This window comes from Teleopsis dalmanni, chromosome 2 (assembly GCF_002237135.1).
Source record: "Teleopsis dalmanni isolate 2A chromosome 2, ASM223713v2, whole genome shotgun sequence".
NCBI classification, from domain to species: domain Eukaryota; kingdom Metazoa; phylum Arthropoda; class Insecta; order Diptera; family Diopsidae; genus Teleopsis; species Teleopsis dalmanni.
Window position 1 is genome coordinate 90,925,421 of NC_051847.1, and position 26,074 is coordinate 90,951,494.

The following is a 26,074-nucleotide window of genomic DNA, read 5'->3' on the forward strand; positions in this document are numbered from 1 at the left end:
AATAAACGAACTATTGTGAACCTTAATTGGAAATTCCAACGAATATTGCAATCATATGTCAAAAATCATATGAAATTGATTTGAAAATTGGGAAAAAAGAAACATTTGAGTTTTATTTTGAAATTTTAAACATTTTTATAATTCCTTTTAATTCTGTATTAATTTTACTTTTCAATTAATATTAATTATTTATTTTTACACAAAATGTAATTTGCTTGCATTATGCTATTTTTGCTTTTTGTCAAAACATAACACTTGACAGATTGCAACAGTGATGCCAATGGCTCGCGAAGCCAATATAGGCCAGCATACTACGAGCTACTCGTAGTAAAACAGAGTAAAACACAAGTAAAGTACAAACTGATAGCGTAACATAAATAAAGTGCCAAATTACGTTCTTCACACAGATTTTCATCGAACAGCTTTGTATAAAATCTGGTGAGAACACCAATCTAGAGCAAATAAACAATACAAAAATTTCAATTCAAACCAAAACGGCTGATTCATACATCAACACAATTTTACTTTAAATAAAATGTACGAGTAAAGTCTGTGTAATATTTTAAAATTTCGACAGAGATGTTACGCTCTCTCAGATGCTCTCATTTACTCGAAAATATGCTGGTGGAACGTATTTGTGTATTAGTCAAAGTTACTACTAGTAGCTCGTGGAACAGACGTAATATAAAATATTTTACTCGAAAACGATAGGACTTTATATGCATAAATAAATATATTCATGCAAATATTAAAAAATTGATGACCAATTTTTAAACTTAAAAACTAATTCGGCAGTAATAATAAAAATATTAATAAATTATTGCTTTTCCTAATATTAGGCTTTTTCTTTTGTAAGCATGTAACAAAAGAATAACCGCCTATTTTAAAAATAACATATGAAACAACAACACTGCTGGATTATTTAGTGCGACCTTTTTAAAATCGTTTAAATAATAAGCAACTCAAATCGCATGATTGCCTAAACTAAAAATTCGTCTATTGTGAACGATTTTTGAAAATGCGAACAAAATTTTCAGTTAGCTGTCAATAAATATTTCACAAGTAATACTCAATTCGTTTTAATTTAGTACTTTTTTCTGTTAACATTGAAAAAGTCTGAAAATACGAATTTTATTCACTATAATGTATATAATAAAATATTTATACCCATAATTGCAAATAATTATTATTAATTTTCGAAATTTTAAGCCTAACAAAATTTCCATTTTGTCTAGGGTTGCCAATGGTAGTATTGCTTATTTTATTTGTTCTTATGCGATATGCTTACAAAAGAAATTAATATTATTATTTTATAAAAACACAATTCATAAAACTAGTTTAAAATATGTAAATTTATAAATTATATACAATTTATAAATTACTAATAAGAATACAATATCAGATTTGCAATTGTTGCCTATTATCAAATTAAAGATTCATCCTAAACTAGATAGTGCATTTTGAACATTTCTAGTTTCTTACTAAACACCACCCATTTTATACAAGAAAATGCAACACTGCACAAAGTTAGCGTACGCTATTCTATTCAATGCTTTTGTTTGACTTTTAGTTTGCGCAAAAATCTTTATTCACGTGTACGTGCACAAAGTGCTCAAGAAAATTCTGAGTTATTGTAAGCAGTAATGAATTGAATGTAAGAGAAAATAAAAATTAATTGCCTATTGTGAAATAGTTTTATATTAATCTTGTGAGAGATTGCTAATAACAGCTGTAAAAATTGAAATAAATTTGCAAACGCTACGGCATTGTGGTACCGCAAGCCTTGCTACAAAGCGACAGCATTTCGCGTTGCTGTCTTTTTTTATTGTGTTGGCTGCTGCTGCTGCTACTGCTGCTGTGGCTCTCTAGTAAAGTACACATAAATAAAATCTACCTCAAGTGAAACTATTCTTTGTGCAATTAAATATGAAACAAGAAAATGATTTTAATTCGAAAACCTCGTTAATTAAATATATTTATTAAGTTTGGTGTACTCAACTAATACAATAACAGCCGTTTTCAAACAGTCAAATACATAAAAAGCGTGCAAAAAGGCGTGGGGATACACACAACGAAAAAATTATCGCCGCAATTTAGCGAATGCAAACAAAAAGCAATTAAAGTATTTATATAAATAAATCATATTAATTTGCAATCGATTTCGATACAATAAAAACTAATATTATTCTGTTCTGTTAATTTTAGTTTTTCCCGCCTTGAGGTTAACGCCGGTGTTAGAAATTCTGGATATTTAATCGATCCGCAGCTGAATCGATTTTCCGCCAAAGAAGCGCATTATTGTGGAATTGTGAGCCAAAAGGGCTTATTGGAATAGATCATTACAAGTGTTCAAAATGGGAGCGTACCTATCGCAGCCTAAAACTGATAAAATATCAACTGATGAGGGAAATCAGTTGCTTGAAGTTGGTGCCAGTTCAATGCAGGGCTGGAGAAATAGCCAAGAGGTGAGCCATGGTAATTGTTAATAAAATATAAAGGGACTGGCTGCTGTGGCTACGAGTGAATCAGTTTAGTAGTGCCAGTTTGGAAGGACATTTTTGTGCTAGAAAACAAATTGTTTTATATAGTATTTATTTATTTATTTTTATTTTTTTGTTAACTTTAATTTAATATTTTAATGATTATTAGCTGTGCTGTCGTCCACTTAGTTTAATATACCAAAATTGTCAATTATGTCAGCATTATTATATATGTCAACTTTATTATTCTTAACATTGTTTAACAATGTGTTATAGTTTTTAAATTGTACTAGTACTGACTAATATCTTTCACTTCTAATATTCCCAGTGATTGTATAAAATATATAAAGTGTGTTCACGATTTCGACTAAGAAGTTGGATGACCGAATAATATAAAGAAGGAGCAAAGTGGCAAGAACAAAAACATGCTCGAAATATGTTTTGTTGGCGCTTTGCACTGCTACTATGTCAATCTGTCAACTTCCTCGTTACTTGAGATCGTAAATATAGTGTATTTCAATAGAGAAGGAGAAGATAATGCCTGCTCTTTCACTAGTAATGGTACTACCTCACAAGGATCTATATAGCAGATAACATGAAAGAAATTACTAGGTTTTAACAACAGCCGGATTTAGGTCCTGGCAGTCACTGTTATGAACGACACTTGGTCGTTGAAATTGTCGAATGGCTAAGGAACGTTAAGTCGAGTGTTTTTGGAGCCACGCGTTGAATTCGGCAACGAGAAAATGAGAAAAATTACAAAGACTTATACTTGTGTTAGGATGTAGATAAGTGATGGTAGTGCCAAAGGGAATAGGGTTATTTACTAGTAAGAGTGGATTGGGAATTGGTAGCTTTTTAACTACTAATTTGTTATAGTCGAGCGATCTTTCTTAATGACTATATCACTTAAATCTATTCAAAAAGCAAATATAATATTAACCCAAGATTCATTATTATATATTTGATATCAATAATCGATCCTAAATAGATACATATGTATTAATCAATTTATATATAAAATTATACACATTCATCATTTAATTTACTGTGTAAAATACTTTTTCTTTTTTAAGAAATATTTTAATTTAATCTGTATCAATAATTTTTACAGGATGCTCATAATGCTATCTTAACTTTTGACAAAAATACTTCATTATTTGCGGTCTATGATGGACATGGCGGCGCAGAGGTTTCAACTTACTGTGCAGATAAGTTACCGCAATTTCTTAAAGATATTCAAACATATAAAGATGGTCAGTTTGAGCAAGCACTCAAGGATACCTTCTTAGGTTTCGACAAAACTTTGCTCGAGTCAGATGTAATAGACATTTTAAAAGTGCTAGCTGGAGAGAGGAATTTGGTAGATTGTCCAGAAAGTGATGGTAATGAAGACGACGATGATGGAGAAGATTTAGCAGAATTGCATGAAGAGAGCAATTTGCCGCTAAATGAAGTACTTGAAAAATATAAGGGAGGTCTAATGCCGTTACCTTCTTTTAAAAAGATAAAGGATGGTGCCGCAAGTGGTTCTAAACCACAGTCGCCATATCTAAGAGGTAGACGTGCAGCTGCAATTATAGCTGAAGCTGTTAATAAAGCTGTCATGGATCCAGACTCCAAACCATCTGGTTCATCTACTTCAGCTGCTGCGGCTGCTTCAATTGCTGCTGAAAAAGCAGCTAATGGTAAATATACTGAGCCTTAAATAATGACATTTCATGTATTCACTATGTCAACTTATTCAACTTATTTTAGATGCTGGGCCGAGTACATCGAAAACAGTAATAACTTCAAAAATGGAAACTGATGCAGAAGAAGATTCAACTGTTAGCAGCAGCAGCTCAAGTGCAACAAAAGCAAACAGTGAAAATAAAAATACTACAAAACCAGTTCAAAGTAAAGAAGCCGAAGCTGAGGCTGAACCCAAAGACATCACTGCAAATGGTTCGTCTAATGTGTCACAAACAATATCCAAATCAAATGCGCCAGATTCTTCACAAATAAAGGAAAGTGAACAAAATGGAAGTGTAACATCATCAGTTGTTGTTACAAAAGAGGATGTATCTACATCAGCTGCTGTATCAGCAATAAAAACAGCTGTAGATGATGATGTGTCTGGTTCAAATGATGCAGCTGAAAGCAAACAAAACGGCTGCATTGGCAGAGCTTTGTTGCCTAATAACAAAAACAAATCCACAGATCAATCAACTATATCATCAACTAGTAAATGCGCTAAGAAATTGGATAGTAGCAATATGGATGAAGATTCTACAGATGATGATGCGGATTATGAACGTAAGTGCCAAGAATAAATATATATTTTTTGAAATACTTTTAATTTATAATTTTAATTTATAATTGCAGTTGAAAATAATGGTGTAGTTGATATGTGTGAAACTCTAGAATGCTCATCGGAGGAAGAAATAGACGAAGAGGATATTGAGGAAGAAGAAGATGAAGAAGATGATATGGGTGATGAAGATGATGATATTGTTGAAGAAGAATATGATGAAATAGGTAGCAATTTTTGCGCCAATATGATTGAAGAGCCGGGCAAAGATAGCGGCTGTACTGCTGTCGTTGCTCTATTACACGGAAGAGATTTATACGTAGCTAATGCTGGCGATTCCCGATGTGTTGTCTGTCGCAATGGTCAAACAATTGAAATGAGTTTGGATCATAAACCCGAAGATATTGAAGAATCCACACGCATACATAAAGCTGGCGGACGTGTTACCCTTGATGGGCGCGTTAATGGAGGATTGAATCTCTCACGAGCTATTGGTGATCATGCATATAAAATGGTAATTATAATTGTGTCACAGTTCAATCTTCATTGTATGGAGCTTTAAATCAGATTTTTAATACTGACAGTTATGATTTATAGGTCTTAGATAGTGAACATTTAATTACAGACAGATATAGCTTAGTACATTATATATATTTCTTCTGTATAATTCTGCAACTATGATGTTTTAGAATGATTCCGATTTTCCGATCCCATTTAACAACACATTTTAATAAAGTTGGTTACTTTGAGCAACCATTACGTCAGTATAACTTAGAATGCGAGATGTCAAGCTTAAATGTTAAAAATTTTTACACGAAAAATAATTATAATTAAATAAATAATTTAATTAATGTAAAAAATTTACTACTTTATATCCAACGCACAATTAAATTGTGATTTCTCCCTATAGTAGTTGGCATCTTTTGCAGCATTTCAATTATATACTTCACCAACACACCTTCTGCTACAGTGTCCTGCCTTCGCAAGACATAGACAATCCTACTTAGGGTCGCACTTTTTCTATTCATTAAGAGAGCTAGATTCTATTTCCATAGCTCGTGTCAATGGCTTTGTACCCAATACCAAGTGGTTATAGGGACAGGTGTCAAATTCTTTGGGTATCACAATGGACCTCATAGTCTAAGTGAGTCTTCGGACGGCCCCAGTAACCTAACCTAACCTAATTATATACTTAACAGTTGCCATTTTCGACATATGTAGCTTCTATACCCTAATAGTGTTTTAGGTATTAGTACTTGATATCTCGAGAAGTAAGTCTTATAAGCCTATAGCTTATTGAAAAAATTGCTCAAAGTACGAAACTCTACTTAAATCCGTTGTCGCATTCGAATGCCTGGGAAATCGGAATCTTGTCTTTTTCTTTTTTAAAATTTACATTAAGCATTCTCACGCATCGTTGAGGTGTTGAATTTGTTTATAATAGATCGCAAATAAAAATACTTATTATATATTCAAATACATGTACAAATATAATTATATATTTACGTTATTACTCAATCCTACAATAAATATATTTAATTTTATAATTCTTAGAACGAAGCATTGCCAGCTGAGGAGCAAATGATATCTGCGCTTCCAGAAATTAAAAAACTTATAATAGGATCTGAAGATGAATTTATGGTTCTAGCATGCGATGGCATTTGGAATTTTATGACTAGCGAGGAAGTAGTAGATTTTGTTCGTACACGTTTAGCCGACGGTACAAAAAGTTTGTCCAAAATATGTGAAGAGGTAATTCCATTTAAATGCATTTAGCTATTTAATTACATATTAGATTTATTTTCTAGCTTTTCGATAATTGCCTTGCACCAGATACGCATGGTGATGGCACTGGTTGCGATAATATGACAGCTGTCATTGTTCGTTTTAAAGCTGAAATACTTGAACTTGAATCAACAATTAACCCCGAAGAAACAGAGGATGCATTAATTGCACAGGATGCGGCTATTGATGGTACAGATATTGCCGCATTTAATCCGCTGAAGCGTTGTGCTTCACCTACCTTTGAAAGTAATGAAGCCGAAAATGCCAATAAACGCGTGAAGACTGATGGGGAGTGTTCCTCAACTGAAGCATCTGCCAACAAAATAACTGCTAGCAGTAGCTGTGGTACTGCGGCAACCACTTCAACAGATGCCACAAACGAAACAGTGTCGAAGGAATGTGACAGCGTCAATACAGACTTAAGTGAAACAGGAGTTCCAGTGTCTTCGGTGTAAGCACATAAATGTTATTTAAGAAAGTCATTAATATATATTTACTGCGAAAATACCAACTTATGTTTAATTAAGAATTTTTAATGGTATTTAATTCTTCTTATTTTTTTCTTTTGTCTATATTGTGTTGTATGTTTGTAGTAACAGCAGGAATTATATTACTTATTTCAATAAGGTCTAAACTAAATTAAAATGATAATAATTCAAATTTAAGGTAACAGTTTTGTTCAACATGACAACAAAATCATTATCTAATTGCATTATAATTTAACAAAAACAGCTTTCAGATATCTGCAGTTAGTATCATTATCTATATGTATCTTTTTATATGAGATATTAAAAATAAGCCTAAATTTTATATAGAAGTTGTAGAAAATAAACTATCTAGAATTTTTATGTGGCGTACGCTTTTCGTTAGAAACACTGCTGCTTATTTCAAACTCTGTTTGTTTCCTTAAGCTCAGAAGCTACTTCTTAATTTAAAACAAATTATTTATATCAATTATGTTATTGTTTAAATAATAAAAGCTACAACCACTCATACCCATATGAGATGATTGGTTTTAAACGTGGTAGACATTTCCGATAGCAATTTTTTTTCCAAGTTTGGAATGTAATTATTATTCAACTAAATAAGTCATTGTCAGAATTTAACAGTGGATCACGCTAAACTAATTCAGCCATATAACTGAATTATTCCCTGTAAGCCTTTTTTTGTCGACTATTTCTTGCAGTTTTAATTTTTTAATTCTTAATTATGTAATCTTTCTATTATTACTTCTATTTTTACTTTTATTTTATATATTATTTTTTAGTAGATAATTGCACAAAAATGTGAATACCCACTGCAGATTTCTGAAACCTTTCATTTATATATAAATATAATATTATATATAGATTAACGCACACCTATGAAAGCAATAGGTGTTTTAATATATGTAAAAATATGAAAGTAAAATAATATTGATAAAAAAAACAAAATACATATTTATATACGAATCCACAATATATAAACGTAAAATTAAGTTCTGATTTAAAATAAAAAGTAATGATTTTAAGTTATGTGTGTTGGTTTTAAAAGAAATATTCATTTAATAAATAATTTTCCTTTATTTTTTTTTTAGTGTCAATATTTAAATCCAACTAAAGTTTTTGCCGATTTAGCAAACTCTTGGTTCAATTAATTTTATTCTAGAACGGGTCTTAAACCGAAGTTTAAGGTATCAACTTACTCCAGTCACAATTAGGAATTTGATTGGCCGTTGAGGTAAAACTTCAATTTATTGGTTTGGTCTGTACAAAGAAGGTACCAGATTTTATACACGGGTCTGAAAACAGTTCCATTTAGATAATGGTTTATTATAATTCAAAAATATACACCTATTAATCTACTATTTTCCAGAGATATTCAATATAAATATCGTAAAGAATATTTTTTACAGACTGTTTGTCGGTAAATGTGATGAGGAAAGATCTGTTCAATTACTTACTTAAATAAAGAATATTTTTTATAGACTGTTTGTCGGTAAATGTAATGACGAACAATCTGTTCAATCTGTACTTAAATTCAACAGGATGGGTCTGTAAGTTTCTTGCGAGAAAAGTAGTAGTAAAACGGCGAATGATCCCTAGTTATGGAAAATGAATATCTGCTGATCTGCTAGTGCGGCCCACAAACCAACCATTGTTTATAGATATTTCATTAGAAATTATTTCACTGGAATCATCTACTTTCGTGGTATATCTGAAGAAGAAAAATTACCATCAATGTGACACAAATTGCTTTATAAATCAATTAAAAAAGAGCTATCTCGGATCATTTATTAAAGTAATATACCCCGGCATTAAAATGTCCTACTAGATATGAATATTAAATTTCAAGTGTGCAATGAATTGATATAATAAGTAGCTAAACCAAAAACTAAAACCATTACATAAAAAGGAGCAGAATTGCTAGCTATCGCGGATTAAATAATACCAAACAAGAGAAAATGTGACAGCTAACAGCACCAAAAAGTTCTAGTGCTTAAAAAGTTCTGCAGTTAATCTCTGCATAAACATTTTCAATATTATAACAAAATACTATGAACTATGGAAGACTTCATCACTGTTAATTTATAGAACAGAAAAATGAATACAGTTAGATCTACGAACTCCTATTGAAATGTTTAAAAATTATAGAGAAGATATATCTGTAATGTACGCAAATTTTTTTTTGGTCATTATTATTCTTAACTCGTATTAGTAGATATATTAGAAGATTATTAAATCTCAACTATAATGTTTTAAATTGAAAACATGGTTGATTAATCCAAATGTTTCTTTCATTTGGAATTGCACAGTACTTAGCGCGATCGCCTCTAAATCAGGAAGTTTCAGTGTTCCATTGTCAAACCTTCACTTAAATATTCTTAAAAAATACAAATAAAAATAAATGGAGTTGTTAATTGGTGTTGAATCGATGGGAGCTGTTAAGAAGGAAAATAAGAAGATAAATGTGATTAACATTAATTTCACTGATGGAGTTTCCTAGAAAAAATTATTCATGTTCAAATAAATATGGTTCTAAGAGCTATTAAAAGCAAAAGATGACATTGATCTGATCATAACATTTCGATAAAAAGAAAAAGTATGAATTTGATGGATATTACATTATTTTGAATTTATTTATTTATTTATTTTGAATTTCAATATAATATTAAGGTCGTGTGCGAGTTAGGCTAAGTTGCGTTCTAAATGAGGGAAATTGTAAGTTGTGCCGATAATGTAGTGAGGTGTCGATACGTGTTGATAAATGGCTAAATGTGTGCAGTGCAAAAAATCCCAAAAAAATCTCCCATTTGGTTTAGCATCAACTTAGCCTAATAGTACATTCACACTATCTCATTTAGGCGGTTTTGCTCATTATAATCACTAATGAGCATGATTTACCATACAAAGAGCTTTCATATAAATGTGCTGATTTACAATAAATCAGCTCATTTTAGACCAAAATTGTCGAATGCAACCCTTTAAAAAAAATTTCCCAGAAGGGAAATGACCAAAATTTGAAGTATCTGTCATATATTTTTAAATATAAAATGTAAACAAACAACTGTGCTGTAAACAAGTACACTGAGAAAGTAGTATTGAATATAATCTGTTTTTATTAATTGAAATGTAATTAATATATAACATGTATATAAATGATTTAATATATCAATGAAATATTTAATTTTTTAGTGAGATATATTCATTTATTTCAGATGGATTCATGTCAATGGCAAAAAGACACCATTAATCACCCTACTTTTGTCGTCTAAAGTAATACAATTTTCTAACTGGCTCTTAAGTGATGAATTTTCAAAAATAAAAGAGTCATTGACTCTTCCAGGATACCCAACATTTATATAAAGAAAACGGTATCTGTAAATAAACAGTAAAATATATTTGCGCGTTTATTGAAATTTCTTTGTTTATTTACTTATAAATTACTTACCTATAATCTACGAGGGCAAACAAAACAATCGAGTACCACCCTTTATAGTTATAGTAGTCAACAGCATTCTGAGATTCTGGTTTTATTTCAATGTGGCTTCCATCTTTAATGTTGTTTACAATTAATATGTTTCAGTAATAGTAAATTGAAAACTTACCAATTGAAAACACCTAAACATTGTGGAAAACCAAGAACCTCAAATCCTCTGATGCACTCATTCACCTTGTCGCTTGTTAATGGAAATGCATTCATGTACAAGGGTGAAAGAATTTTCCACACCTCCTGGCAAAATAATTTCAGGCAAATGCACACGGTTGACTTGCCAACGCCAAACAGATTTGCTACGCTTCTGTATTCAGCCGACGACCCAAGGCAATACAAGCTAATAGCAATTCTCTTTTCTAAAGAAATTGAAATTCGAAAGGTTGTATCTCTTTTCTGTAGTCCTTTTAATAAGTCACATAACTCCTTAAAACATTCCAAACTCATGCGAAAATTTTCTTTGAAAAAATTTGGACCATTTTTCTGGCAATCCACTTCCCAAAATTTCTTTGTTCTTTTCTGAAAAAAAATGTTAATTTTAAACTTTATTTAATAATCATTACTGGTGGCACTAACCAAAGTCCAGCACTTCCTCCGGTTGCTAGCAATTATTGTAGAAAGTATTGCTATTTGCTTTTTTCTTATTTCAAGTATATTTTTTCGGTGCATTGCACGACATTTACGATATTCAGAAATTACTTTCTTTCTTTCTATTATTAATAATTTCACACACATTATATATTATGTTTTTTAAATATTCCGCGTTTCCCATTTTAAAATATTTATTTTACATAATACCAAAATTTTTCTTTGTGTTTTATTTGTAAACAAAAGAAAGTTCTTTTATAGCTTTTTTGACATATAAAAGTTCTAAAAGCTGTATAAATGAGCTCATTATTATGTGAACGGTTCCTCATTTATATAAATGAGCAAGTGCCTAAATGAGATAGTGCGAACCTGGTATAACTCGCACACGTCCTAAATACAAACCATACAGTTATCATTATTGTTTAGAATGAAGTCCTCACCACTCCGATTGGGGTCTCACTATTAAGGTAAATAGATTTATGAGTAAATAATTTATAAAATGGGTTAAGAGTTAGAAAACCACCAAGTCAAATTACGACAACAGCAAATGGACCTATAATCATGATTAAGAACATAATACATAGCACACTTTTCAGACGATTTCACTCCGTTCTTAAAATTTATATTATTGCTCGAACAGATAACAGCGCGGTCGTTTGCATAGAAATATTAAGGGTGTTCACGATCTCAAGTAACGAGCTCGCTAATAATCAATTTTGAACAACACAAAGCAGGTAGTAATAATCAACGATCATAACGGTCCTCAGAACAGATCTAAAAATTTAATTTCATTTACAATTTTCTTATTACTATATGATCGGGAAATAAGTTTCAGAATTAAAATTTATTTAGACCTTCATCAAACTTCATCAAATACATGCAACACGATTTCAAAAGGATTTACATGGAACTCTTGAGTTTTGTTCGTAGAAGCGAACAAGTAGAACTTGTGAACCAAACCCTCAAACCAGACGGTATCAAAGACCTTTTCAATATCAAATTTACTGCTACGGATGGCTGCTTTTTGAAGAGTATTTTAAAATCTTATCAAGAAATTTGCTGTGACCCTGATGATTTCCTAACCAGGGATAAAGTAATTGAGGTATTCAGATCTCAGTAACAACGCAAAATAACATCAACAAAACATAATCCAAGAGGCAGAAGTCAAGTCTAACAGGTTCTAAGTCTAAACAGCACAGAACTGTGATCAGTTAATATTTTTTTAATTCAAAATTCTGCTGTTTCTAACTACTTCTCAAAAGTCGGACTAGTACAGGATACAAGTTACCGGCACTTGGGGGAACTATAAAATATGAAGTGAAATTAACGATCATCTTATCTACTCAGAACTTGTGATTTCCAGAAAAAGTAACTTGCGATTACCAGAAAAAGTAAAAGTAATGTAGTTCATAGTTTTTGATGGGTTTTAACGAAGGGTTTTGAAAACTTATTTAAAGTTTGAAAAAAATCCATTAAATTTGAAACATTTTAGAAAATTTTGAACTCTCATATGTTAGTCTTGATATCTTGAATGATATTGTTAGATTTGGCAATAGCATTAAATTGTATCGATTAACTGAAGAACCTTTCCTCAGAGATGGCACAATAGATCTTACAGGTTGCAGTGTCCATTTGTCCCTTCTAATAATAAAAATAAATATGAGAGTTAAGCGAGTAATTTGATCGTGCCTCGCAGAAGATAAAAGAGTAGTAGACTTCAGCAAAACTGAAACTAACCACATATCGAGTGGCATGCATATGTCATTCTTATAATACTTCAAATGAAGTCAATTTTAACTTGGGATCTTATCGACAAGATTGAAAGTTGAATGACGACGGAAAGTGATTATACGTACTTCTTCAAACTCCTTCAAATTATTCAAATACTCCTTCAAATGTACCCACAGATATAACTGAATATTTTGCACATGAATGGAATAGAGAAGAAAATCCTGATACAACCCAGATTATTTAATTCATAATCATGAAAGTGTGAGAATGGATGAAAAAGTTCATCAAATTTTGATTAATGAATCTATGGGAAAAAATGAATCTATGACACAGGAAGGTCCCAAGGATGGTCGGATCTACGTCCTGGAGCCACTCGCCACTTACGACGACCACGTACCGTTCAACACCTCTCAAAGGGACTCCACAAGCAGGTCCCGGCGGGTTACAACAACAACAACATGACACAGAAAACTGTGTCAAAAAAGGTGAAGGTATTTTCTAAACTTAAATTCTGTCTACAAATTTGTATTACTCATATATGTTCGCTACAATCAAATTATAGATGATGTGTTAATAATAAGTAACTATAATATAGAATATAGTAATGTCGTAAAACATTTATATATTCGTAGATTACCTCACTTTATTTATTATTTATTTATTTCTTTTTGAGCCTGTGCACTTGAGCCCTTTTACTCTTTCTTAACTCGACGTTTTTTTAAAACCCCTCTTTACGCCTTGACTGGATTATTGTTTATCACTTCATCAGACTAAGCAATAATTGACCTCAGATCTGCATATCTCCCGAGGAGCCTGTAACCATTCTGAGATTTGATAACGCGGTGTTGGTAAGTCTGTCAATTTTCGCATATAATTTCAGGCCTCTATCCTTTATGTATTTTTTGATTGGATCAATCTTGAGGTCCCTGAGGATGTCATTGAGGATAGTACCTTGAAAAGTCTTCTCAGAGCCTGACTTTGGGCAATTTCTAGCTGGTGAATAGTTGTTTGGTTGAGGCCTTGCTAAACGCTATACAACCATATAGTAGTGACGGACGAATTATTTGGTTATATATCAGCTTTCTGTTCTTAGCATTGATTACCTCAATTTAGTTTAATTGACTGCTATATAAAATGATAAATAAATTAAAAATTGTATTTTATATTATTGCTTTTTACAAAATACTACTATCGCTACTTATATACCACTTAAAAATATCTATATATACAAAAAACTATTAATTACAGTTAATGTAAATTATTTTGCGTTAGATCTAAACATTTTGTAACATAACTGGTTGCGGCGCCAAATGGACATTTCAGTTGTGTTAGGTGGTTCCATATCTTGATTTATATCAGTCACTTTAAAGTCACTTCCAACTCTAATAAAATTGTCGTCACAGAGATTGTGAAGAACAACACAGGCTTTTACGAAATGGCATACTTTTTCTACTCCCTTTAGTTTGCAGAAGTATAATTGTGGAAATCTTCGTTTAAGCATAGTGAAGGCATGTTCGATGATGATGCGAGAAGAGTTCAATTTATCGTTAAATTTCTTTTGACGTGCACCCAATTGCTCATTGTCGATGTATGGAGTTATGATATTTTCTGTACAAGCAAATGAAGAGTTAGCTAATATATAATAATCACCACAGAGCGATGACAGTTTTGGATATATATCAGATCTTTCAAGCACTTCATGCACATGAACAGCACCAGGAAGTCCCGCAAAAATGTAAATAAAGTCATTTCTTTCATTACAAATTCCTAGCACTTGTATAGTGCTTTCGCCTTTCCAATTAATGTACTGGTTTTTATCACTTTTAGGAGGAATAATTCGTATGTGAGTCATACCCAATACACCTAAAAATAAATTATATATATATTGTATATTATTTAATTACTAAAGTAAAAATAATTAACCTATAGCTTCCTCGAAACTTCCACCAATATGTTGTGCAGCAAAAAAAGCAGATGAGGCTAATTTTTCGGTACAATTTGGCCATTTTATTACTGCGTCCGAGAGACTGCTAATGAAGTGAGTAACTCTACTTATTATGGCACTAACTGTACTGATAGATATATGGAAACGATTGGCAATATCTCGGAAGGAACATTCTCTATGACCCGCAAACCACAAAAACAACGCAATATGTGTATCCGCTGAGATCACTTTATCCATCCTTAGACTTCTGTAATCCTCAGAGTCTTTAAATTTTTCTATTAGAAAATTGTACACATTTCTGTTCACACGAAAATGAATTTGGAATTCTTTATTTGTGTATGTAGGTATTCCACCCCTTGTGATGTTTTCAGCATGATGTCGCCTAAAGCTGTACGAATCGCAAAGCAAATTTTCCAGATATTCATCTTCTTCTGAAGATGAGCCTAAATCCGTAGACGAATCCAATAAATTTTCTTCATCACTTTCGTCGTCGCTGAATTCACTTAAAATGAGTAAAGAAATATCGCTAAACATTGTGTTTGGTCATGAATATATATATTTTATTCTTGATATTTATTCCACAAAATGAATTTTAGTTCACAATTCATATGAAATGCAACAGCGCGCCTAACTCATATGTTTCTGCGGTTTGTTTTTCTTGTTATGTTTATATTTACTCTACTTATGCGCTGCTTACACTTTCAAGCAGTATTAAACGCACTCTACTGCTATGTTCAGACAGCCAAATTTCCTTAATTTCGTAAAAATGAAATTAAGTTAATTTCGAAAGTGTTCATGCTGCACCAAATTAAGGAAATCATGTATTTTTTATTTACAAATCGAATGATAAAAATTACATGCTCTAAACATCATTTGTATCCAGGAAATTTTAAAAGTTGATTATAATAACTATAAAGCATAGCATTAAATAGTTTTAATGGACTTTAGGTATGTGAATTAATATTTTTCACTCTATTTTAAATTAATAACCGGTAAAGTTTTTTCTCTATATTCAAATTTGAAATTTACTTTCAAAATAATTTCCCGGTTTCATGAAAGTCAACTTTCATTAACATTTATATAAAAAAATGTCCATTTTCCTTTATCTTAACTTTATCTTTAGCTAAAAATGTATCTTACAAATAATTGCATTTGAAATGTTTCTTAATTTCAGGACATTTTCCTTAATTTCGTTTTAATCCCAAAATTGAATTGTGTATTGGAAAAACAACTAAATTTCACTGAAACGAAGATATAAGTTTGTTGTGCTAATTGTTTCAAGAGACTTTATCTTTATCATTTGGCGTAATTTGTAATACCATATTTCGATACAATGAATTCTGTAGTATATTCGATCATGGCAACCCTGTATAAAGAAATAGATAAAAAAGGAAAAAATACAAAATGTGTGTTTCGTCGTTGTGCTCAAAGGAGTAAGCGTGCCGTGCCGTAATTATTATTATTATTAATATTAAATTGTATTGTATTATATATAAAGAATATAATACTTTTATTTAAGTTAATTAATTTTTAGTGTTCAGAATTTTTATTTTTCATATTATACACAACGCAATAAATATTTGTTAAAAAAATCATTTGATCAACCAGACTTAATATTACTTTTTTACAATTCTGAAAGGAAAAAAAAAACGGTTGGAACAAAGTTGGCACTATCAAAATATCATTTTAAAAATCTGTCATATCGCTATTTTTGCACCTAAACCTTATCAATAACATATTATTTTCAGCATTGTACTCAAGAAAATATGTCAAATCAAACCAACCTTCATTTAAAGTTCGAATTTTATTATGTCTATTTTGAAATGATAAAGCTTTGGTAACAGGATTTGCAAAATCCATAATGAAAACATGGTTAACTTATCCAAACAATAATCATTATTTTTTAAATTTAGGCACAACCAAAAGTGATCAAAATATTTGGATAATATGCATTTGGATAATGACTAAAAAAAGTACAAAATTGCCATGATCATTAATCACATAACTGTCTGTATAACATAGCGTTTTCACTATTCAACAAAATAAATATTTTTAAAAAGTCATTGATAATAATATGCGTACCACATTCTTTTTGTTTAAATATTAATATATATCCAATAATGTTAAAAAAATAATTTTTAAACGTGTTTAAACAATTTCCCACCAGCTTTAACTCTGTACTTCACATCGATGCACTGCATAGCCAGAATAAATCACTGGCTATTGATAAGTTACAGTTTATATCGGTTCGATGGGCTGCTTAATTACTTGACGGTTCTTGTTTTTCAATATATTTTGTTCTGTGCACAAACTGCGAGCTGCTGGAAAAATAATTAACCACCGATATACACAGCACGGTCTGAATAGATACTGATAAGTAGAGAAAAGTTAATTAATAAAAAATAAAATTAAGATATTTATTTAAAAAAAACGCCAAAATTGATTCCTTAATAGTTGCTAGTACGAGCAGTGCCAGCTCCACCCCTGGTACTGGCGCAGTTGCTAAGGAAGTTAAAATAGTGCAGTTAACGACCGCTCCAGATCAATTAGTTTTAGTTGCAAATAGTAATAAAATGTCCGGTAATCAAACAATGCTAAAAGGCCATCCATCACAATATGTAAAACTGAACGTAGGCGGTAGGCTCTATTACACGACCATTGGAACACTTACGAAGCATAATGACACCATGTTGAGTGCTATGTTCAGTGGACGAATGGAAGTTTTAACCGATACAGAGGGTGAGTAATAAAAATTAAGGCTAAAAAATCAAAGTGATAAGTGCCAGAGGCTGATAATGTATGACTAATTGGGCGCTGTTTATAACGCGTAAGCGAAGGCAGCGCGAAATACGAAACCAGCAGAGCATATTGCATCGACTGTACATTATTTATATTATATCATATTACACAATAGTGAATACAAATTGAATACATTCAAATTTTTTATAGGTTGGATTTTGATTGACCGTTGCGGTAATCATTTCGGTACAATACTCAATTACTTACGTGATGGCACTGTGCCACTGCCGGAGTCGCATAAAGAAATCGCGGAGCTTCTGGCTGAGGCCAAATATTACTGCATCACAGAATTGGCCATGTCATGTGAACGCGCGTTACTAGCTAATCAGGAACCTAAACCAATCTGTCGCATACCATTGATAACATCCCAAAAGGAGGAACAAATGCTTATCAGTTCATCATCAAAACCCGCGGTTATTTTAGTGGTGCAACGGCAAAATAACAAGTATTCTTACACAAGTGCATCAGATGACAATCTACTGAAAAATATTGAATTATTCGACAAACTCTCATTGCGTTTCAACGAACGTATTTTATTCATTAAAGATGTAATAGGTCCTAGCGAAATATGTTGCTGGTCATTCTATGGTCATGGCAAAAAAGTGGCTGAAGTGTGTTGTACTTCTATTGTATATGCCACTGACCGTAAGCATACTAAGGTAGAATTTCCAGAAGCACGAATCTATGAAGAAACATTGCAAGTGCTGCTTTATGAAAACCGTAATGCGCCGGATCAGGAATTGTTACAAGCCACATCATCGGTACGTGGTGGTTGTGCTGGGTCTGGTATGCAACAGTATACCAGTGACGAAGAGGAGGAACGTACGGGACTAGCACGTTTACGCTCAAATAAACGCAACAACCCTATTTGACATGTACACAAGTATGTGGGATGACCACGCGTGATGCTGTCCTAGCTTTGGAGGGATAGTACCGGCGATAAAACATAATTGCCAAAGAACCTCAATATACTGAAAAATATAGCCAATCGTTCGAAGTGCTAAAACAATTGCAATATACAAAATAAAATTACTTTCGAAAAGCATACAGACGCTTTAAGGGTCATTAATCACTGTCAAGCAATTACTTGCTCCGTTACTCTTAAAGGATTATTTTTTTAATTGTGCTGTTATACATTTATTTAAGTCCTAAATTGTTAAATAATTTCCGTAGTATTAAAAATTGTCTGTAAACATAGTCAAGAGTCGTTTATTTAAATATATTTGCAATTTAAATATTTTAATATTTGGACAATCACTAAGATGGTCAGAAATTTGTAAATATGAAAAATTGTAATTTTAAATGAATTGAAATTAAAAATCTGAAAAACTGATTTGTTGTAATTTAAAGTTTTAACATTTTTACACTTATAATTTTCAGTTTATACATGTTTCATCTAGACGTTCAAAAATTAAATTATTTTATGTCTTCAATGTTAGATATAAATTTTAGGGATTAAATTAATAATGATATACATCAAATATGTATTATTTAAAAAGTATTAATTTAAAAAAAAATACTGTGTCGTTATGTCATTATGTGTTGATTATAATGGCTTTCCTAAAAACTAAATTTCCTGTTTAATCATGTATGACGTTAATATAAAAATTATTTTAAAATTTGTGTTCTCTTGTTATTTTAATAATTCCTTTTAATTATAGTGGACAAGTTTATTTGCGCATCTAAATTATAAAATTCAACCACCCGATGACATGGATATGATTGCCTTAATTTGTGATCAATGCTAAGAGCAGGAACTGTTATAATTCGATCGTTACTTCTATATGGATGTGTAGCGTTTACCAAGGCCTCAACGAAACAACTATTCACCAGCTAGAAATTGCACAAAGTCAGGCTCTGAGAAGACTTTTCAAGGTACTATCATTGATTGATCCGATTAAAAAATACATAAAGGATAGAGTCCTGAAATTATGTACGAAAACTGATAGGCTTACCAACACTGCGTTATCGAATCTCAGAATGGTTACAGGCTTCTCGGGGAGGTATGCAGATCTGAGGTTAAATATTGCTTAGTCTGATGAAGTGATAAACAATAATCCAGTCAAGGCGTAGAGAGGAGTTATGAAGAAACCTCATAGTTAATAGAGAGTAAAATTGCTCAAGTGCAATGACTCAGCCTCAACATAATACATAAATTTATGATGGTGGTTAGAATATTGAATCATCCGATGGTTCGCTTGATGTGATCTTAAAAGCTATTAGATTCGGAAAGTGGTAGTTCCTTTTCAGGATTAGCAAAATAATAGTAGTAGTAAATGAATAACAGTAAACACACACTCATCTACAATTTAAAGATTTTCCTTCACTGTTTCTTCAGTGGATCTGCATTGTCATTTCATATATTACTTAAAATATTCTTTACTATTCTCAAGAATAAATTTACAGTACTATGATAACTTGTGTTTACTCTAAATAAATTAAATTAAATATTTTCAAATATTTATTTGAACAATATGGATGTAAACATTATTTATTCTTATACTAATTTTGAAGTACTTAAGTTACATTAAAATGAAAGATTACGAATAAAAATTCTTGTTTGGTTTAACGTTGCTATGACGATGCTTTTGTTCCAAACGTTTACCAATACAATAGCTCATATCTAGGGAAGCATATTTCTTAGTAGTTGCACTGACTTCTAAACTATGTCGGAGGAACTTCAAAAAGCAGGACTTTATATAGACGATATATATCGGTTACGCGTGCAGGATCCTCGCATTGCTACTGAGACCAACGAGTTACGTGAAGAATGTCTGGAATATGCAAACAAACTACAAGAGTTCAAAAAATTGGCAGCAGACTTCCATAAAATAGTTTCTAAAATATCCAAGGATGTGGAAAGAGAAAAGTTACGTGCAATAGGCACACAAAATATTCTTAAGACCATAGCACAACAACGCCAGGCGGAACAGCAAGTTTATCAGGCAAATAAAAATAAATAAATAAAGATTGTTGCATATATGAATCCTTCTCATTTTACAGAGCAAAATACATGAGAAGAACACCAACCTGGATCGTTTGAAGAGCGAATATCAATATTTGCAGCGAATCGAGGCCGAGCAACAGGAAACCATCAACAATTTTTTGCTTAATCAATAAACTGTACACGTACAAATAGCAAGCCAATAAAGCACTGGAAACCCATTTTTAACACATGATTTGTCGCAGCGCTTGGACATTTTTTCTATAGCAAGCAAAACTGCACAATGGCAGATTTGTCTTTGAGCAGTTATACACTTTGGGCTGGCCACAACCTTCAATTGCACACATAATCACTTTTGGCGGGCTCTCTGATTTTTGCGGTGCTAAAGGAAATTCATGATCTGGTGGCAAGTGTATATAGGCACCACTCAAAGTGCTTCTATAGCTTATCATTGGCTGCGCTGTTTTAAGAATTTTGCTACGGCCTCCACTGCGTGGTTTGGTGCTGTCTTGTTTTTTTAACAAACGTTCCATGGTTTTCTTTTTATCCTTTTCACGTTTCTCATCCGCTAGTTGTTTACGTTTTTGTGATTTGAGCACAGCCTTGAGTATATCTTCTGCAGTTTGTGGTTTTTCCTTTTCGCGATAACCTGTCGGTAATGACATTAGCATTTCGCCACCCGGAGAGGGTTCCTTATCCAAATTTCTTTCGTACATAGCGCGTTGACGTGCAGTCATTAACTTGGGATCTTTGATTTTTTTCAATTCATCATCTACATCCTCCAGTTTTCCTTTTTCAATTGCAGTTAGCCAACGCTCCTCGCCACTGGAAGTGCCACTGTCGCGTCTCTTTTTCGCCTTTTTAGAATTAGCACTATTTGCTATGCTACTAGGAGTCCCTGTTGCGCTGCTTGTGGATGAAATACTTTTAGGAGTGGTCTTTTTACTTTTGCTAGTGTTTGCTCTTGGAGGCGTGATATTAGCTTGCGGCAATGTTACATTACATAAATCCTCTTCGCCCACATCAATTTGAGCATCGTCCTCATTGTGCGTAAGTTCTTTCTTGTCTTCGTTTTCCATTATTTCATCGTTGACGATCTCCATTTGCTCAGATTTTATGTTTTGCTCCTTGTTATGTTTATGCCGCTTATGTCTTTTGCTGCGCTTATTATCGCCAATGTCTACTAAAACACAAAATCGTTAGCATTTTTACATAAAATAACTAAAACTTCTACTTGCCACTACGTTCATGTTTTCCCATTATTTAAGAGTGCTAAATTTTTATAAAGCTATAGTTTTTTTACATTAAAATGTATTGTTTTTCTTTGATTAGTGGTCTAAGTAGTGCTGTCATTTTGACGTAAAAACATAGAATTATTTCTATGTTTTTGATTTAGTTTTGCGCAAAGAACTGTTGCATTATTTAATTGGCGTTTTGAAGTTAAACAATATATTTCACACATAGTTACTCACGAATTACTTTATATTATAATTAACACTACTTTTTGTATAGAAATATTTTTAAAATCAATAAATTTAATTCCTTTCATATATTTACGAATTACTTTATATTGTAATGTAATTAGTTGCATTTAGAGAAGAGTATTAAGACTCAGTTAGACGGTATGTACCGTAAGAACTTATATGGCGTTTACATTGGCCGAAAACGGCTCATTTTGAATGAGCCCTTTGAAAGTGTTTACATTCGTTGTAATTCGTTTGTTCTCATTTCAAACAGCTGATTTTTTCAACTTGCCTGTTGATTTGATTTTTGGCCTGTTCCCAAAAAATGGTGCATGAAATTTCAATATGCCTTCAAATCTTACAATATAAATTTAAAACATATTTTTAACTTCAATTAATTACTTGTTAGAAAGTAGAAGTTCTAAAAAGAGGTGCATCATTTTCAAGAAAATGCAACCACCAAACATTTGTTTACCTTTTTTTGTATATGTCAAATTCCTTTGCATTTGGAACATATTTAGAACCCATGCGAACATCGTTGGGACGCATTCATACAGAATGTGATGGAATGGTTCATTCGCGCTTGAAATTTTATATGCAAGAATGAGCCATTCACTTCTCATTTTCGATTTTTGACCAAAATGAGCCATTTTCGGCCAGTGTAAATGCCGTATAAGTTAAAGCGAAATGCACAACCAGCCACATCTGTGCATTTCGTTTTGGCTAAGTTCGCTTAAGTTCTTACGATACATACCGACTAACTGAGTCTCTACTCAACGGACAACAACAAAGTACATGCACAAAGTTTTTTGCAATTGCTTGCAATTTTGATATACCTCATGTGCTTCTCATGTGAATGTGGTATGGTGCAAAAACAGCTGTTTCCTTCTGATGCTCCAATTCTGTTCTTACAGTCTTAAAAGGACTTTGAAAGACACAGTGAATACCCCTATAGAACAAATTGTTTACAAATTAATATAGTAGACGATTCTTGTTGTAACGAAACAACAAAAATATATTTCTGCCAAAAATCGATTATACTCATCAATATAATCTCCTTCAATACCATCCTGCAATACAATCATTCCAACGCTTCTCTAACTTCTCGATGCCGTGCTTGTAAAAGGATTTGTCTTTTAACTCAAAATAGGCTTCACTTTCAGCAATTACTTCTTCATTTGAGATGAGTTTCTTACCGGCCAACATTTTTTGCCAGTAGTCGCTGGGGGTCAGATCTGGACTATACGGTCGATGAGGAAGCAATTCGAAGTGTAATTCGTGCAATTTTGCCGTCGCAGGCGGTGTTCATATATTTAAGCAGCCGGTGTTTAAAAAATTTATTTATATATCTTTTTAATTATTAATAAATCTCTGATCACCAATTATTACTTCTATAGACGTGGTACTTATATCACATTAAAGTTTCAGTTTCCACATTAAAGTTTTTGTTTTTACCTATTATAAATCTAGTAAGTACTCTATATCAGTAAATTTATAATTTAAGAAAAATTTTTTTTAATGTAATTTGATGTGGAAAAGAGCCGGAATTAATGAAGTAATATCATAAATCTATCTATCTATCTAATATCATATCTCTCATATATGAAGTTTTTGGTTTTCTACATTCTAATATATATAATATTTCACGATCCTGGATAAATTTAAAATTTATTTCTGTCTTTCACATATAAGTTCTGTGGGGAACATGTAGCTTAAATGTATTTCTATATTTAGTTCGGATGAGGACTAGTTAGAGAGACAAAATGCCACAGAGAATTCTAATTACCTTCGAGTCCACATTATTCAACAACTAAATATTGTTTCTTTATTTAGCTACGACAGATAAAAACCATTATCTGTTATTACATTTTGTAATAACATTTTGGGGTTTGAAATTTAGAGCTTCTTTTAAGATAGTAGCTCATTAAATTTGCTATTGCGAAACATTTCTTTGTCTCAAATTCTGTTACTAGTATACGTCTTTTAAAATACAAAGTCTTATTTTGCATTATAGACTTCTAATAGATGAACAGCATATTGTATTTCATATTGTAAGTCATAAAAACCTGGCTAAGGTAGTTCTTCACTTCTAGCTGTTTTCTATTTATGGCATCCAAACAATACCTAAAATTCCATTTGTTTTCAACCTTACATGCAACAAATAATCAATCTTCTTTAGTTTGCCGTAATGTTTTTAAAGTAATTAAGTATAATCATTTGTCAAGATTCTGATTTTTTTGTAGAATTTTCTAGTCATATTCATTTCACCCAGCTTTTTAATCTATTCGTATTCATATCTTCCTGCTTCCTTCCTTTTTTCGCTGAAAATACGTTTCTCTTCCGTTCTCTTTCGCCGATATCGTTCTTTAGAGGTACGCGTTAAATGCTGTCTCTTTTCTTGCGTTAATATCAGAACACTAATTAGTTTTATCGAACAGTACTAAATCACAACAACAAATTTTTATTATTATTTTTAATTAATGGAATGACAAGCAGCCATTCGATAAGAACCTCTATATTAAACTAATTATTAATTACTACTAATTAGTTCTATAAAACACAATAGTTGTATTAGAAAAAACCAGCTTCGAAGTTTTCCTACACATCTCCGACTTTTGTACTCATGTCGAGTAGAACTAAAGTAAGCAAAACAATAACACAAATATTTTTACATTAAATTAATTTATTTATTCAGCGTTTACATTAGTTTTACAGATCATTGCGCTCATAAAATATGTTGACTATCAGACGTTTAAACTAAATCTTCAGATCAATACTCTTTGTTAAAGAATTTTAAAGAATTTTGGTTGCATTTAGTACATAAAATAAATCTAAAAACGATTGATTGGTAAGGTTGCAACATTAGTACTATGACACGACCAACTTCATATATTACGATAGTATTATTACATTAGACAATATAATTTCACATTAAAATCGGAGGAACATGATTTCCGCAGCGTGGAAAATTAGGTGGAATTGGTGGTAAATCCTTTTTAGAACCAATTTGTATCACTAAATTCATACCAATCACAATATGAAACTGAAAATGACAGTGAAATAACCAAAATCCAGGGTTATCAGCACGAAATCTGATGACTGTATAGCCATTATTAGGAACTGCTACTGTATCCTTCAAGGCAGGCTTGACGAATCTGCGCTTTAACATGCCTCTTCTGTCTAAATCGATAGCGTGTTGCAAATTCATACGTTTCACATTATTATCGGGCGAGCGACCCAAACCGAGTACATGAAATGAGGTGCCGTGCAAATGGAACGGATGACTTAAATTAACCTGTTGAACTTCATCAACGAGGACGATTTCTACAATTGCATCGAGTGGTATGTCTATTTTATGTGTGCATTGGCAGTTTTCACCACAATCGGAGGGGCGATTATCACTATTGCAAAAATATTCTGCTGGTATATCCTCATACTGTGACAACATTGGCGAGGGTGGCGCAACATAGGAGATCTCATCGATCAAAGAAATGAGATGATCACCATCAGAAGCAACTGAAATACATAACTCATACAGTTTGAATTCAATTTTAGTGTCAAGTCTCAATGAGTATAATTTGAGATATCGTTTTAGTGATTATTCCATCACTTCAAGTAGTACTCATAACTCAGCTATAAAAACTATGATTAATTTAATATTATTTTAATTATAAATAATTAAAAATTAATTTAATTATAAGATTTCGAATGATTTGGAAAAGTGACTTTTGTATTTACAATTCCCATTCGATATATTTTATCATTCCAGGTATTTGATTTCGATCCGTTGAACTTCGATTAACGGCATCAGGGAAGTAAATGGTGATTTATGGGTTATTTCAAGAGACTTACCAGTTTTTATGGATTTTGCTTTAAATTAGACAAATATTATATATAAATGTATAGAAATTTATTATATATTAAATTATTATATATTAAATAAAATAAATTACGTTTTTTTCATATTATAATACAAGCTCTTCGAGTATTAGAACATCGGTCTTTAAGAATTTGTTTCTAATAAGAAGTATTAATTATCGTATTGTAATTAAACATATAGGTATAAATATATAA

At 31.7% G+C, this 26,074-nt stretch overlaps 7 protein-coding genes across 7 annotated transcripts; 3 read left to right on the forward strand and 4 right to left on the reverse strand.

Moving 5' to 3' along the window:
- The first annotated feature begins 1,545 nt into the window (after window positions 1-1,545).
- On the forward strand, window positions 1,546-8,432 carry LOC119678423 (probable protein phosphatase CG10417). The gene is made up of 8 exons (XM_038090239.1): window positions 1,546-1,654; window positions 2,206-2,465; window positions 3,595-4,168; window positions 4,239-4,778; window positions 4,848-5,287; window positions 6,328-6,525; window positions 6,582-7,009; window positions 8,135-8,432. The coding sequence occupies exons 2-8, from the start codon at window positions 2,355-2,357 to the stop codon at window positions 8,145-8,147; spliced, it is 2,304 nt and encodes a 767-aa protein (XP_037946167.1). The 5' UTR covers window positions 1,546-1,654; window positions 2,206-2,354; the 3' UTR covers window positions 8,148-8,432.
- Window positions 8,433-10,641: 2,209 nt separating this feature from the next.
- Window positions 10,642-11,222, reverse strand: LOC119675060. The gene is made up of 2 exons (XM_038086247.1): window positions 11,107-11,222; window positions 10,642-11,049 (listed from the first exon to the last, which is right to left on the reverse strand). The coding sequence occupies exons 1-2, from the start codon at window positions 11,197-11,199 to the stop codon at window positions 10,642-10,644; spliced, it is 501 nt and encodes a 166-aa protein (XP_037942175.1). The 5' UTR covers window positions 11,200-11,222.
- Window positions 11,223-14,047: 2,825 nt separating this feature from the next.
- Window positions 14,048-15,453, reverse strand: LOC119682170 (putative nuclease HARBI1). The gene is made up of 2 exons (XM_038095534.1): window positions 14,773-15,453; window positions 14,048-14,712 (listed from the first exon to the last, which is right to left on the reverse strand). Exons 1-2 carry the CDS (start codon window positions 15,326-15,328, stop codon window positions 14,108-14,110), a joined length of 1,161 nt encoding a protein of 386 aa, XP_037951462.1. The 5' UTR covers window positions 15,329-15,453; the 3' UTR covers window positions 14,048-14,107.
- Window positions 15,454-16,969: 1,516 nt separating this feature from the next.
- LOC119683144 (BTB/POZ domain-containing adapter for CUL3-mediated RhoA degradation protein 3-like) lies at window positions 16,970-18,911 on the forward strand. Its single transcript, XM_038096755.1, has 2 exons — window positions 16,970-17,533; window positions 17,744-18,911. Exons 1-2 carry the CDS (start codon window positions 17,368-17,370, stop codon window positions 18,463-18,465), a joined length of 888 nt encoding a protein of 295 aa, XP_037952683.1. The 5' UTR covers window positions 16,970-17,367; the 3' UTR covers window positions 18,466-18,911.
- A 1,125-nt stretch (window positions 18,912-20,036) lies between these two features.
- Window positions 20,037-21,890, reverse strand: LOC119684376 (INO80 complex subunit B-like). Its single transcript, XM_038098409.1, has 2 exons — window positions 21,776-21,890; window positions 20,037-21,717 (listed from the first exon to the last, which is right to left on the reverse strand). Exons 1-2 carry the CDS (start codon window positions 21,795-21,797, stop codon window positions 20,762-20,764), a joined length of 978 nt encoding a protein of 325 aa, XP_037954337.1. The 5' UTR covers window positions 21,798-21,890; the 3' UTR covers window positions 20,037-20,761.
- On the forward strand, window positions 20,260-20,713 carry LOC119675061 (intraflagellar transport protein 20 homolog). The gene is made up of 2 exons (XM_038086248.1): window positions 20,260-20,538; window positions 20,597-20,713. Exons 1-2 carry the CDS (start codon window positions 20,260-20,262, stop codon window positions 20,711-20,713), a joined length of 396 nt encoding a protein of 131 aa, XP_037942176.1.
- A 2,972-nt stretch (window positions 21,891-24,862) lies between the features above and the next one.
- On the reverse strand, window positions 24,863-25,626 carry LOC119675062 (laccase-10-like). The gene is made up of 2 exons (XM_038086249.1): window positions 25,623-25,626; window positions 24,863-25,516 (listed from the first exon to the last, which is right to left on the reverse strand). The coding sequence occupies exons 1-2, from the start codon at window positions 25,624-25,626 to the stop codon at window positions 24,927-24,929; spliced, it is 594 nt and encodes a 197-aa protein (XP_037942177.1). The 3' UTR covers window positions 24,863-24,926.
- Between the last annotated feature and the right edge of the window lie 448 nt (window positions 25,627-26,074).